This window comes from Abramis brama (genome assembly GCF_963993115.1).
Source record: "Abramis brama genome assembly, chromosome: 19".
Lineage (NCBI taxonomy): Eukaryota > Metazoa > Chordata > Actinopteri > Cypriniformes > Leuciscidae > Abramis > Abramis brama.
In genome coordinates this window covers 9,627,978-9,643,675 of record NC_139981.1, presented here as the reverse complement: position 1 = coordinate 9,643,675, position 15,698 = coordinate 9,627,978, and the positions used below count along the sequence as shown (strand labels likewise).

At 37.6% G+C, this 15,698-nt stretch overlaps 1 protein-coding gene across 2 annotated transcripts; it reads right to left on the bottom strand.

Annotated features, from left to right (window-relative positions):
- Positions 1-1,219: 1,219 nt before the first annotated feature.
- On the bottom strand, positions 1,220-14,419 carry oga (O-GlcNAcase). 2 transcript variants are annotated; one of them, XM_084093036.1, is made up of 17 exons: positions 13,739-14,418; positions 13,481-13,532; positions 13,127-13,224; positions 12,899-13,029; positions 12,637-12,808; positions 12,431-12,529; positions 12,066-12,350; positions 11,126-11,284; positions 10,404-11,029; positions 9,556-9,730; positions 6,962-7,015; positions 5,554-5,639; positions 4,450-4,554; positions 3,701-3,795; positions 3,410-3,602; positions 2,631-2,790; positions 1,220-2,303 (listed from the first exon to the last, which is right to left on the bottom strand). In XM_084093036.1, the coding sequence occupies exons 1-17, from the start codon at positions 13,896-13,898 to the stop codon at positions 2,167-2,169; spliced, it is 2,787 nt and encodes a 928-aa protein (XP_083949162.1). In that variant the 5' UTR covers positions 13,899-14,418; the 3' UTR covers positions 1,220-2,166. The 2 variants fall into 2 exon arrangements, with proteins under 2 accessions (XP_083949162.1, XP_083949163.1); XM_084093037.1 differs by lacking the exon at positions 6,962-7,015 and having other exon boundaries at positions 13,739-14,419.
- Between the last annotated feature and the right edge of the window lie 1,279 nt (positions 14,420-15,698).

The window sequence follows — 15,698 nt, the reverse complement described above, 5'->3', positions numbered from 1 at the left end:
GTAAGGGTGTACTTAGTTTGTCACACATGTATATAAATATACTGTATATACACACACACACACACACACACACACACACACACACATATATATATATATATGTATGTATATATTATACCCACACACACAGTAGCTGTCAACACTTCCAAAATTTGAACCTCCACTCTACTAATTATAGTGCTAAAGAAATTAGTGTATACTAACATGCAATAAAATCCAATTTAGTTTAATAGCACACTAGGAAAGATAATGAGAAATGGGAACAGCTCTCAATTTTTCACAATTTAAATGCACCACCTGCAAAGTTTTAGTGAAACTAAGACAGAAATAAGAGTGTTCACCAGGGGTGGCGATTGTGGGTCTAAAAAGCATTTTTTCATTTCACTCAATGACCAGATTTTCTTTTCTATTTAACATTTTAATAACATCTTAATTACATACAACCCTTACAGAAATTACAACTATATTACATATACATTATCATAATACATCAAAATACAGAAAGGTCTTCATATTTTTAAATGTATGCATTGTATATGACCTTTAAAAAGAAAAAGAAAAGAAAAAGCCCTTTACATTGTATGTGATCAACTAAAATAAAATGATCCAAGCAACAAGCCATAGAGATAAACAATAACTTTTTTTTGTACAAATTCCCTTAAATGGGATGGGGAAGAAGTGGAAAAACTGTCCATGCACAAAAGTATTTACATTTTTCTTTTACCCCAGCATTATTTTAAACATTACATATGGGAATCTGCAAGGGACTTTTGTGCTCATCTAGTTTTTCAGGATACAGCACAACCGATATTATATAAATAAACAACTTTTCTGTCCATACTTTTGGTTAAATAGGGGAATAGAACAGAACAAACAGTTTTTGTTGTACCTACATTCAGGGAAACAATCCTGACTGGCTTGCGATTTCAGAGAAACACAAATTAAACCGTGGGGCTTTTAAACATATGAACAAAGAGGCAGACCTTCATTAAGAAGAGGCAATGGCTGCTATCATTCTCTTCAGGCAACAGAAAACGGGTCTCAAATATGTTAAAATTCATAAATATACCTTAATTTTTTTCCACTTGTTTTAATTTTCCTTCTGTTCTAATTAAAGACATTGTGCAGAGCATTGGTCTTAAGGTTTAGGTTACAAATTTTACTTTTTTTGTTGTTGTAAACAACAGAACTATAATGTAACCCTGTTATGTCTCGGAAATGTATAATTCACCACTTTAAACAAAGGCAGAAGTGTAGGAAAGTATTTTTCATTATCCTAAAATATATTACAGAGAAGGACAAGAGCCAAAGGGCATTTTTGTACAAAATGAAAAAAATGTATCGTTAAAAGACACACATGCTAAAGGCTTACACAAAAGGTATTCCATGCGGTCTTAAAGACAATGAACATTATGATTTAACTGTATTTACTTCTGCCTGCTCAAAGTTCAGTTTCAGTTCTTTTCTTTTCTAAAGCATCCCAAACCTCAAAGGATAGCTTTAGCCTGCTGCATTCTCCATATGAGCTCACCGACGCGGTTTAAACCTGGAAAACTGCAGAATTTATTACAATGTCCTGAAAAGCAATAACACAAACCCTGACTGTTAAGAAGTCCTTCTGGATTATTGCTTTGAACACTGTAAAGCACTGAAATAAACTATTAAAAACAATAAAGTGAAGATCTCTTATCAGGTAATGGCAAGTTTTCTTTTGTCTGGAGAATCTAGACATTAACTTAAACATGCACATATGCCGAACACAAACTGCAACTCGGCCACATCTAAGAGATTTAGTAGGTTCAATGGCACTTGGCCAACTCAAGCAATCTGTCTACCAGAAAAAAAGTGAAAGTAACTCATGCGTCCTGAATTACTCTTACAGACTCACTTCACTTCTTGTTCCATTTCTCACTCCCTCTGAACACACAAACCACTTGAGCATCCACCACAGACTGGCAAAGTGAATGAACAGCACCTAAAATTCTAGAAGTGCATTCAGCATAATGATGTGACTTAAGCTACCGTTACAGGGCACCAGAGTTGCCATTACAAAACGTGATATTTACATGAACAGGTAGCGAGTTGGGGCCTTAAAATGTGGGCCAAAGCTTTATGCACTTTCTAGGAGGCTCCTTCTGTATGCTTTTTCTTCTAGGCGGCTCAGATTCACAAACTCCTCCCCATTAGAATAACGTCTTTTGGGAATCCCTCCATTTTGGCCACTTCAAAGCAGCCCAGTTTGCTATAAAAGTCCAACATCCTTTTGTCCATCTGCCGGACCTCACAGAAAGCACCATGCGAGCCTGAGGAGAAAAAGATGTGTTTATGAAACAAAGCATTCAATAAAATCACTGCAGCTTTTCATGTCCTCTGACAGTAAAGATCATCCCTCTTTAATGTCAGCATCTGAAATTGATAAATATAAACATTGTTCTGCTGATTAAAGTTAAAGTAAAATGTGGTGAGAGGGGATAGACCACACAGAGATGAAAAAGCAGCTTTACTGTACAATTAGTGACTAATTACTGTGTAATAACAATTTTATTACTATAGCAATGAATAATAGTATCATGTGGAACAAGGACACTGTTAAATAATAAGTTCATGTCACACAACCTAACTCTACCTACCATTAGCTTTCAGTGATGAGAGGAGACATCCCATCATGCTTTTAGCTACACTGGGGTCAGTAACCTTTGCATGAATGTCCACTTTAATAAGCGATGGGAAGTTACTGAGGAACGATTCTGGTAAAACCTCCTCCTCCTCATGGAAACTTAGCATCATTTTCTATAGGAAAAAAAAAAATTATGTTGCCATAAACATGTTCCAAACCTTTTTATCTTATAAAGCCTACTGTATCATATTTGATGCGCAAATATTGCATTAATTGTTTTGCCCACCACAATGAAAACATCGCTTTGACCATAAAACTAAGCATTTAAATAACATCTAACTAAGACGTATTATTAGGAGACAGAGCGACAACTGATATTTCTATACATTTTATGCAAGTAGTCTGCTATATTGTTATAAAATCTCATTGCATTACAAGCTATCAGAATTTAAATCAAACTTTTTGGCCATATAAATAACAGCAACTGCAAATTGCATATTTCTTTCTGTTTTGGCCCCTGAATAAAATTAGGGATGCACCGATTCAACTTTTTCCAGAACAAGGCCGTTTTGGATACTTTCATTTTTAGTACTTTTCGATAACAAGTACCGATAACCTGTATTTTCATTGCATTTTTTTTTTTATTGGCAAGCGAAACCAAAAGAATACAAATCAAATTAGCTGGCTTAGCAAAGATTTCTGATTCTATCTGAAGCTTCAATAAAATGTCATTTCATATTCCAGGCTTTTAAGGATGAGTTTGATGTAGAAGAAATGACATGACATGCAAACCTCTGCCTCTGACAGGTCCTTCTCTGTGTCTGGCTTGTTGTATTTCTCCTGCATGAACGGAATCCAACTCATCTGGCAATTCTTTACAAAGGGTTTGACATCCACAGTGCCCAGAGCATAGCCGCAGATACCTTCTTCATCCTCAAGCACAAAGCCATAGTCTGGACTGAGCGTCAGAAAACCTCCCACAAACCTGCAATGATGAAGATGATGGTACAAAGTTAACATGTTATTAATCAAGCATGCATAACACATTAATGTGACTAAACATAGTAGAAGCTCAAACTTCACCTGTCTCCAATAAGGTCCGGTGATGCCTCATCTGGAAAAGAAATGCCATCACAGCTCTCAGTGAACATCTCCTTGCAGACCTTATAGATGGCAGACTGAGGAAAAAAGTGAGAGAGATGCAGTGTGAGAAGGCATCTGACAGCTCTCATTCCACAAAATGTGAATCTTCTTAGGACTAACAGGTGGACCAGACTGCTGTTTCAGCAGAATGCTTCAGATGTGATGCAAATAAACCTAAAAGCACAGCTTAAACTGGGACACCTCAGATGGGAATTCAAGCAGCCAACAGCAAAGTTTTATTTAGACATCAACATCTACAGATTTTTCATACTACAGACAGCTTACCATAGACAAGCCATGCCCTCAACATAAAGCACAAAACTAACATTCCTAGGGTCGGTTGCACCAGCTGTGAGCAAGTTTCAACTTAAGCCCCATTTTCACTGCAACCGCCAAGTTACAAATCAACCACTATTAAATAGTTTTTTGTTGCGCCATAGAACAACATATAAATTAAATATTTAAGGAAGTCTGCAACCAAGTGTAACAGTTAGAATAAAACAGCAGATTGACTGAATTACATCAAAAAGCTAATGTTTTACCTGAAAAACTTAAATTCTTTAGACATATTATATAATGGTGTTGACATATGTTGACAACCCTACCCTGGTGAGTATTTTTAATTGTAATTTTAATTGAGTATTTTGATTATAATTGTAAGCAAGTACAAAATGAAAGCCAAAACCTACCTCATCTTTGGCAAAGTAAGGCCTTATGGTATAGATTTTAGAAGTAGGCATTGATGGTGGTGGCTGGTAGAAAAGATCATTTGCCCCATCAATTGGCAACAGTCTCTGTGGAGACCAAAGCAAAAGTATATAATAGTTTAGAACTTTTCTAGATTTGATCATGTGACTGCACTGCTACTGAAACTTCAGCATGAGTTTACCTGCTCAAGCTGTGCCAACCTCACACAGGAGCTGAGCAAGAATGCGCCTAATACAGGCATGGATGGAAATAAATGCCTTCACAAGTAAACTGGCTTCTCTGGTTGGTCAGTTTTCAGCAAGAGCATGTAAACATCATACTTAAGATACGTACCATTGACAATCATTTTCCACCTTTTTTTTCTGAGAGAAACCAAAATGAAACAAAAGTGCGCAGGCTTGGTCTGAGAAAGGCTTAACTGGCTAAAGGAGATGCTCCTTTCCCGCTCTTTTTCGCTGCGCTAGAACGTCCTGTAGAGAAAAGGAATGATGCTAGAGCGCAGAGCAAAACTCCATGACCAAAAATTTCAAGCTTAAAACATCACATATTTTCCATGACACACCAATTATGATAATCAAATTATTTTTAAATGTTTGTTTCGAATGTTGAGGTAATGGATTAGTAATACTTTGTTCATGGAGCTTTGAGTGGGCAGACTCGCAGTCGCACACGCAGGCGCAGTGTTGTGGACGCAGGCGCAGACAAAATGTGGAAATAATTTTTGCGCTGTTTCCTGCAAAGAAACAAGATGTCATAAAATAAAACCTAGCCATGCTGCGCTGTCGCGAGCGCAAGGGGAAAAGCAGCATCTCATTTGGGCAGTTGCTGAAAGAAATACAAATTTAGGCTGGGTTAGAAAACACCATCACCCCAAACACTAGATCTGACAGTTGTCGTTCGACCACTTCAGTTGACACTTCAGAAAAAAAGCCCAAGTGGCTCAACACCCCTTTGTTTTACTGTGCAGCTGCTGACAGCTCACCTTAAACAGACCAACCCGTAGCGTTTTGCAACCACACCAACATCTAAAACAAACGAAAATATATCTTCGTGTAACATTTTGCTGGTAATTCAATATTGGATACCTGGAACTCTCCTGCTAGACCGCCCCTAAAGGCCCAGGGCTCTTGGTCGCCACTTAAGAACTGTGCTGACGACTGACTACGACACCCTGTTGAGATCAGATCCAAGCGGAAAACATTATGTGAGGGGCTTTCTGGCATAATGAGGGGGAAGGGGTATAGGGTAGAGGTGTCTTATTTCCAAAAAACGCATTGAAAATAAATGTAGATACTACAATCAAGGAAAACGCCTCAAGATTAACAAAAAGCGTGGATATCTTCTGCCTAGGGCTCAAGCAGCTTAAGCTTACGATGACAGAGGGCTTACACTGACTGCAAAGTCAGATTTGGGCATATTACTGAAACTATTTGTTTTTCACATGATCCTCAAGAAGGTTCATGATGCAATCTAGGATAAGGTTTGGTACTAGCTCTTCATCTCAAGGTTTCTGTCTGTTTTGAAGAGATGAGATATTCAAGAATTAGAAGCTGTAGCCTAGCGCTTTTCCTACAACAGCCTGTGTGGGGATTTTGTTTGTTATACGTCATCAGTTCACTCGCTGGCACTAAATAAGCTTCAGCTGTTTAAGCCCTCTGAATTCTAACCTTCATCTGAAGTCACATTTAGACCTATCTGCCTTGTCACATAACTATCGAGCACTGTTCATCAGCCACCACTGTGGACGCTTCCTTTGATCGATGGAAACTTTATTTTACATGATTGATGGAGTAGATCTGGATCCTTCAAAAGAAAATCCTCTAAATCAAGAGTCTGCAGCAACTGAATATTTCCAGTCACAACCCCTATTTGCTCTTTGCTGCACTTTTTAATCGTCGTTAAGCAGACACAAGCATTTTGAAATTTAAAATCCATCCGTTTCTAAATAGCAGTACCAATGTGAGGGGATGAGGACTCGGTGTCATGTAACAAGACAAATGCAGCGCAGATCCAGGAGACAAAGTTCCCCCGTTTTCAATCAGTTTGATCATACTAACACATCCTGTGGTGAAATGGCAGGACACACAGCACACACACCATCTGAGGGGAATTTTATCACTTCCTTTACTTTTTTTTATTTATTTATCCATAAAATTATATTCTTGTTAACTGATTATTTTTATTATAGAGATGTTTAGATGAGGCAAGAATATCAATTTTCCCCTAAGATGGTGTGGTAAAGCTTGTCTGAGCCATTTCAATTGGGCCTACTGATAGAAACAAAAATTATGTTAGAGCTGCCAGAGAAAAGAATTGGGGGGTTAACACCTAAAACTTGAGCTATCGCTGCGCAAATGTGACTTCATACAAAAATCTTTCCTTTCCTGAGACACTGAAAGAAATTAAAATAATTTGGGCACATAACGAAAAAGAATATGATCTATTAAACCCCGGAAAAAAAAAAAAAAAGATAAATCGCAGCACTGTGCATACATCGGGCACTGTCCATCCAATAGCAGTAGACACTTGTGCTGAGGACTCTTCCATCTGTACATAACGAAGGGAAAAGACAATACAAGAGCTCATTAGTAAGTGATCTCAGCACAACAGCAGTGAGCCGCTGACTGAATGCCATCTGCACTGCTTTGAACGGGGCAGAAATGCTGGCTGGCCTGGCTGAATTTGGACTGTCCATCTAAACAAAGGCTGAAAAGCATATTGAGAGGGGACAGTCCACACAAAAACCTAATAAACTTATAGGGATGCACAATATACTGACCACCATATCGGTATTGGCCGATATATGTTCATTTTTAATGTTCTAGTTATTGAACCGATAAGAAAATTTGGCCGATATATTAAAGCCGATAAATACTGTATTATTTGTAGCTGAAACACTTCAGAAGCGCAGGTCCACCATGAAGGTTTCTCGACATTTGCTTGAAATCACTTTGAAAACACAGTTAAGGGGGAAATTTTCAGCGCAAGTCTGTCATATAGGCTAGAGCGGATCCACAACAGGAGTTGTGGACACATTCTGACAAGCACATAACTTAGTTCAAGTTCACTTGTGCATTTGCATTATTTTGTGAAGATAAAAGTTGTAATATTATGTTTATGTTGTATAAATAGCTTATTAATCTCATATAGCATGCGTTTCGTTGAGTTAATTAACCCCCAAACAAAGCACTTCAGTTTAGATGTTCATTCAGCTCCAGCGCAGCTCAAAAAAGCAATGCTGATATTTGAAACAGTAATATAACATTTTAGATGTTTTTTATTAATAATAACTAGCACTTTTATTTTTCTTGTGTCATTTTCATCAACAATACAGTTTAATTAAAATAACTTCATAATTGTCTGTGCAGAGGCTCTACCAATTATTCATCAACAGCACATGCATTTTGATTCTTTATATGCAAGTCATGTTATCCAGTGGTTTGTTTGCATTATTCAGTGTAGTGTAAAAGGAGTGTAAAATAATTTTAAAACTTGCACTGGTTCAAACTAGGCTACAGTGCTGTATATCTTTGATGTACGTTGAAGTGCTTTGGACATGGCTTTTAATGGTGAGACTTTTGTTTTTGAAATCAGGCTCTCAAAAATTATATAAAAATTTGGATTTAGATTTATCAGCCATATATATCGGTTATCGGCTTTCAAGTATAAAGAATTATCGGTCATCGGACAAAATATCGGTGCATCCCTATAAATTTACACTAAAGGGTCAGTTAAATCAACATCACATTTGTTCAATGGGCATGTTCTCACATAAAGAGAAGCCTTTATGGGGTTTTCAAAGAAAGCTAATCAAGTGTTTGATTCCAGTTCTATTGAACACACTCATTAGTGCAGCATATTATACACTTGATTTTCCCCTCCATCAGCTAACAATTTAGGTGTGGCATGCCAGTTTTGGTTGCTGCCTGCTGTGTTGCTTTGTTATAAAGCTGGACAGAAACCTGTGAATAAAATGTGGTTACCAAGGTAACCCAGGCCATGCTGGTGCTATAATTACTCAACCAACTTCCAACAAAAACCTCATTTAGAACCGAATCCATTACTCTAACTGCACTGTAGCGATGCCCAGAAGCTATATGGATAACAAACATGGGCATTCTCAGTAAGTGACAGGTCTCTCAATAAAATCATCGTAAATAAAAGGGCTGGCTAATGACCCAAGCGTTTCTCTCATGAGAGACCCTTCAGTTCGCTGACTGCACAAATGAATTTAGGATCATGAGAACTGCGTACAGTTCACCGGAATGTAGTATCACTTAAAAAGTGTTTTCTGGCTGGACTAGACCGGACCAGTTCAGTTAGAGTAAAGCATACGCTGAGGTTGTTTGTGGAGTATCTTCGTGTAATACACATAATCTGTATATTATGTTTTTTTTTTTTACCATATCTGCTAAGTAATTGCTCAAGGTGCACCAGAATAGCCTTACACAGCCGCCTTGCTTTTCAAGTTCGCATGCGCGGCGCGCTAGGGCGTAAGGGGCCGATTTTCCTTCACGATCACACCCCTGATCGAAAGAGATTGCAACAGATGTTGCCAAGTTAACGCACTGAATGCACAGCAAGCAGCAGGACCCACCCTGGCAACTGTGACCACAGCCATCCAATTCATTTTACCAGATTAAGAGTGGCCTGAAGAAGAGGCACTAACTAGCAATGAGGACAGCATCCAGTCAGTAGAGGAAAACAGTATTTACACAGTGAAAATAAGTAAGGAAAAGCGAGTGTACACTAGACTTTCCCATAAATGGCAGACTTCGCCCAAGAAATTTCAAGTGGAAGCTGTTCATACTGTAAGTGAGAACTGAGGTCTTAAAGTGTTAATTTACTTAAGTATAAAAATATGCACTGCCATCTATTAAGGAATGCATTTTAAGCACCTGATATCTTAATGATGTCACTATAAAACGGTGCAATGCTTGAAGTGTAGTTTAAAAACTGATGAGGATGTGACTGACGAATTTAATGCTCATCATTTGGGATTCAACTAAATGACTTAAGCATTTCATGGGCTCAGCATGGTTAAAAAAACAATGAGGAGGAGCAAAGAGATTTGTGGCCATACCTACCTAACCACTGAACAAATGATTTCACCATTGAGATGATACTCTTTATATCCCAGATATAGGGATACAGGTCATACAGAATGGTCCTGTTGGCTGAGTTGGAGAGTCTGGTGAACATCTGGATGACGGAGCAGCACATCTCCTCAAAGTATTCCGCTCTGGATTGCCATTCAGTCACCTGTGAGAAACATATGAAAACCACCTTATTACCACTGTATCTAAAGTCTACTGCCTCAACGCAGCTCTGCAGCAACTAATAAAAATGTGTAGTTACCTAAAAAGTGAGTATTTTATTCTTATCATAAAAGCACCACCATGTGGTGCAAATAATTACTGCATTGCCACCATTTTGTCTGTCTACTGAACTAACACTTTTACTTCCTATTTAATTCAACATGGACAAAACAAGGCCATGACAGAGAAAAAGAGTTCCCATACATTGACCAACACATTTCCATGACTTTTAGATGTCTTTTCCATTAAAAATCATTCAAATTCACTCAAGTTTGCAAATAAATCACAAATTAGCTCACAAATCAGACAAAGGATCACAAAGGATGTTTTACTCTACTCAAGAGCAACATTTAGTCAGTTAATTAAATAGTGTAATGTGAAGCATCAATTAGAAAAAAGTACATTAATTCTGGAATTTCCAGGATTTTATATTCTTGAAATTCTATTAATCTTCATGACTTTTCAGGCCTAGAAAAATGCACTTTTAAAAATTCCCTGATAATCCTAGGTTTCCCATGAAAGTAGAGTTTTTTTGTTCAGTTTGACACCTAGTTGAACAAAAACACTACATATTGACCAGCCTGCATTTCTATCCGTTTTTAAATGTCATTTCTCACCTTCTCTGGATCCTTTGCTTTGGAGTTAACACTGACATAATTACTATTGGCTCTCAGCCAGTTAAACTCTTTTAGCATCTGCACTGCTTTTGGACCGTGTTCGTATGGCAGGTAGAAGAGTTCAGCCAGCAGGATTAAATCCTCCAGGGTAAGTGCTTCAGCAGTGAACAGTGGTTTCTCATTGGGACCTGGAACAAACAATTCCTTGTTGAGTTGATCATCAGTCTGCATCGGTGCAATATCGCTGCCTGAATCCTCTTGAATGGACATCTCTGGGGACTTGGACTCTGTCAGGCTCTCTTTGTCTGTGTCCATGGGTTTGAGATCTTCTGTCATCTTAGCCTTGACAATCTCTGTGAGGATCTGGTTGACATTTTTATTGTCCTCCACCTCATCATGTTTCTCCACAACCATCTCCATGGGTTCTTCGTCGGACTCCTTCTTCTCCACCTCCACCTCTTCTTCTTTGCAGAGCACGTGCAGTTCATCGCTAAGTGGCACATCTGGACTCATGATTGGCTGTTGGAAGACTGTAGTCACTGTAGTGGAAGTGTCCAGGCTGGGAGAAGTGAGCGCAGGAACATCCACAGAACTGCTTTTAGTTCCACTGTGAGGTACCTGCCGACCTGCAACAAAAAGGAGAAAGGTTAAGATAGATGTTACCAAAATTCAAAACAACTTAAATAATGTTAAAAAATATCACACAAAGAAGACATAATTACTGTTGTACTGATGAGGCACTCCAAACTCGATTAGCCATTCAGTGAGAGCCAGCTTGAGCGCGATCTGAGGGCTATAGAGGATGTCTGTTTCTAGCTCCTCATCACTGCCCTCGTTTTCCAGCTTTATCTGGATGGACACAGTGCTGTCTTCACCGTCAGCTAAACAGAAATGAGAAGCAATGAAGCTACAATCTGACAAGAATAAATACACAAATATGACAAAGTTGATGAATAACAGCCCCTTATCGACATATTGAATATTCACTTAGTAAAAAAACAGCACTTTTGCATAACATTTTTTTTGTGGAATATCAAAAATAAAGCAAGATTTTTCCTTATGAATGCTAATTGTGTCTGAATTCTAGCTGATTTAAAAGTCGTATTCTTCCCTATTGTGATGTATATCAGAATGGGGGAAAAAAAAATGTTAGGTGGAATTTTGTCCATTGGGGATTGATTGGAACATTGTTGTTTGCTAATTGCTGCAATCTCCTGTGAGTATTTATTAAACATTTTTTTTATTAAAAGGTCCATGGATGAATAATTTGTAATAAACGCAGCAATTGACCGTTTCACATTTCCGTGTTTCTCAGAAGCGGAAGTCGTTTTCTATAACTATAAGTTATATAGTGGTGAATGAGAGACTACATTAAATATATTTTTCATGTTACCATTTGCTCACATAGCAAAGGAAAAACTCCACAATAATGCTTTTACAACTTTCAAAAGAGGAAACAAAATATAGATTGATAACAGCAGACACAGAGAAAGATTTTACCGCCACTTCAATAGCCGTTAGTATATTAGAAACACCTTCACAGCAGCGTTAAGTAATTTGATGCAAAGGTAATATAATACAAAGTATAGTGTTATAAATGTACATACTTTTTTTTTTATAAATACACATAATTAATTATAGTTTCCATAAAGAAATACTTACTCATGACAACATCTTTTCTCACTCCATTCATGTTAGACTTGTACCACGTGGCTAACGTGTGAATGGCCACAAAATTAGACTCAAATTCACAGTTGGGGTTGGTGAGGACTCCCTTTAGCCGAGGAATGAGCTCTGTGGATCTGCCTTTATAAGGCCCCAAGAAAAGTCTCTTCTGATCATAGTCATTAGCATGAATATTGTCCCAGATGACAGGGGCTCTCCTCAGTATCTTCGTGACTTCTTCAATAGATTCAACAGTTATGTCTTTAGAAACTACCTTTGGACCTGGTCAAACACAAAAAGGCATTTTTAATATCTTCTATTATAACTATTATTCCAGTCCATTTAAAGAAAATACAACTTACCTGTCCACAGCACCTCAATACCAGGAAGCAGCTTTTCACCTACTGTGCGCAAGTAAGGCGATTGTGGCACATTTGGATAACAAAATGTTCCACAATACTCTGAGGAAAAGGAGACATTAAATAATTGTGATAAGGCATGATATAGAAACAATTCATTTGATAGAATTACACAAAGCAGCATGGTTAGTTAATAAAAATAATCTTACCTGTGGGGCAAAATAAAAATATTTCAGGTTCTCCCAAATATTGGAAGATCTCATTGGTGATAGACACTTGGGCATGTGCGAAAGAGCTGAATACCTCCTTGTCAGCTGGACACATGTTATGATCGATGTCATCAAACAGTAAGGCAAAAGACTTGCATCCAAAATGAGAGACCTGCACAAAAGACAGACCGAGATTAAGGATGTAGGTCATAAAAACACTGACATCAGTGCCGTTTAAGCTTCTGAATAGGTTCATTCTTACCTGGTCTAACTTCCTTTTAAGTGTCAACACTTCCTTCTGATTTGAGAACGTAATATCCAGGCCAGGGGAAATGGCATAAATGAACTCAATCTCATGCTCTTTAGCAGCACTTATTAAAGTTGTGAGTTGCTCTTTAAAAAAAACAAGACAGAAAATTACACAAATAAATTTTAAACCATATAAAAGACTAACAACTGTTACAATTTCAAAGGACATATGATATATCACCTGCTTCCTCAACAGAATACATTTCTCTCCAAAACATTCTGTGTTTGTAGTCATCTTTTGGGGCATACAGATAGGTGTTCAAACCCCATTTCTGCTGCCTGAAACACAATACATTTAAGTTATGATTTTTGTTTGAGGTTAACCTTGCAAAAACAATACTAGCATGTTTAGACTTGTCTAACATTATCAATCCCAGAATCAGAACTAGAGAGACAAATAATATAATACGCACACACACAAACGTATGTACACATTCACAATAGACAAGATGTACAAAAATAAAATTTTATACAGAATAGATACAATTATGCTAGAACATGTGATTAAGAAAGGAACATGATATTTGCACAATACCTCCTGAAAAGCTCTTTCCTTTGTTCCATAGTCCATGGCCGTCCATAGAAGCCTGTGGTGAACAATATAAGTGCAACAAACGGTTTTGACAAACGCAACACATTCCACACACAGATGCTACAATCAATCAATGCCTAAAGAATATATAACTACGTGCTCTAATTAAACAGCGCATGTAACGTTAATTAAGTCAAACCATATACGTGATTTTGACGACAGTATGTAACAAATAGGTTGGATTTGTCTAAATTTGCTCACCCTCTACAACACCAGTGATGAATTTCCTTCGGCCTGTTCGCTCAACTCCGATACTGGGCTCGTCAACTGGGCACAGCGTATCTGCAACAGCTTCGGTTGGCACTGGATTTACTTCATTCTCTGGCTGTGACGACTCGATTATTTTGTCTTTCTGAACCATTTTGGATTGTATTAAATTACCGCTGTTGGAAGTATCGGACTAGTCGTCAGCCAAAGCGTTTCTTCCGCAGGATAACGGACCACTCACCCGATTCACTAACTTAGTGGGTTAGTAGGCCATTGAGTCGCCGGTAGGGAGCGGAATTCAATCGGACGCAAATTATCTGCATGAACTATCTGCAGATCTCTTCTTTGACAAACACGACAGTCATTCGCGTGCAAAGATGAAAGCTTTCTGAACTATATTTGAAATGCCTTCTTGCAAGTTAATGCGATCCGTCTCAAAACGATGTATTTGTCAGAACCGCCAGTTAGCATTACCCGCTGTTTCGCTAAGAGCTTTTGTTGACTCTTTTTACGTCGTGTGCTAAACATACATTAATAACGTTTAACCGAGCTTATTACTGTACACCTGCATCGCGGCTTCAAATAGATAATGTCAATGTATCATAACGTTCATCGACGCTGTTTAATGTTGCACTCTTCTTCCTGTTTACACTTACTGCGCACTCTCAGAAAACTGGTTTGAACCGGTAAAGGACGGTTTGTGTGAGTCTGAAAACAAATCTCAAGCAAGGCTCTTAAAGAGACAGCGAGAATATCAGCTCTCGTCCAGGCTGAATGAGAAATTTTGATGTCATTCATTTAATTTAATTTAATTCACCAAATAATAATTTTGCATACGTTATATATACATATACATGTAGATGTACTAGTAAAAACTAACTTTGTTGGATTACTGAATATACATGGACAGTAATGGAGACTCTTTAAATAAATAAAAATGTCAAGACCATGTATTTTTGAAGTTGTTATAAAGTTTTAAGTTGTATCTTTAACTCCGTGTACTTTTCCTTGTTTATTAACCATTGTATTGTATGACGTTATTGTTGTCTGAATAAAATAAAAAAGATAATACAAGACGACAATATTAATAAATTGGTGGATTTCCGTAAAACCGGACGTGCGTTGAGTTGAACATCTCTTGCGTCTGCGGTCTCTGCGCAGACGTGCACACACTTAAAGTTTGGCTATGAATACTTTTTGTTTGTGTTAAAAAATTAAAGAAATTAAAATATTGAAATTACAATGTTATATTTAAAGATAAATTCATTAAGGTGGTCTATATTGGTGGTCTAATTGTCACGTTCCGCAGCCAATTGGTTATTGCATAGGAAATGTCACCCCTCTGTATGTCGTGAATGGTTCGGTCCACTGTTTTAGCGCTGGTTTCAAGGTTTCAACACAGCGTATTGTGGAAGACATAAATGAATCATCTCTCAGGCCGGGCTTATACGAGACGTATGTCATGTGATGTAAATTTTACACTAGTTGCTGTAAAATCCACATTATATTTGAAAATACATTTCACTTGTATTACCTAATCCTCCACTTAAAGGGATAGTTACCCAAAAAATACAATTCTGTCATTTACTCACCCTAAAGCTGTTCCAAACCTGTATGAGTTTCTTTGTTCTACTGAACACAAAATAGGATATTTTGAATATGGGTATCCAAACAGTTGTGGGGCACCATTGACTTGCATAGTATAGGGAAAAAATACTATGGAAGTAGTGCCCCACAACTGATTGGTCACAAATATTCTTCAAAATAAATTTCTTTGTGTTCAGCAGAACAAAGACATTCAGGGTTTCTGCAGGTTTTATGAAGGTACATTTGAAACTTTTTAAGAACAAGTACAGAAAAATTAAGGAGTAAATCGAAGAGAACACAATACATCAGTAAATGTCTAGGGAGAAACATGAGTTCTATTAGCAACACTCCAGAGTTTGAAAATACA

Coding starts and splice junctions, on each gene's coding strand:
- oga (XM_084093036.1), bottom strand. CDS start 13,898: ATGGTTCAGAAAGACAAAATAATCGAGTCGTCACAGCCAGAGAATGAA. Junction 7,016..9,555: donor ATCATTTGTTCAGTGGTTAG/GTAGGTATGGCC, acceptor CGTTATGTACAG/ATGGAAGAGTCCTCAGCACA. Junction 2,304..2,630: donor CTCATCACTGAAAGCTAATG/GTAGGTAGAGTT, acceptor TTTTCTCCTCAG/GCTCGCATGGTGCTTTCTGT.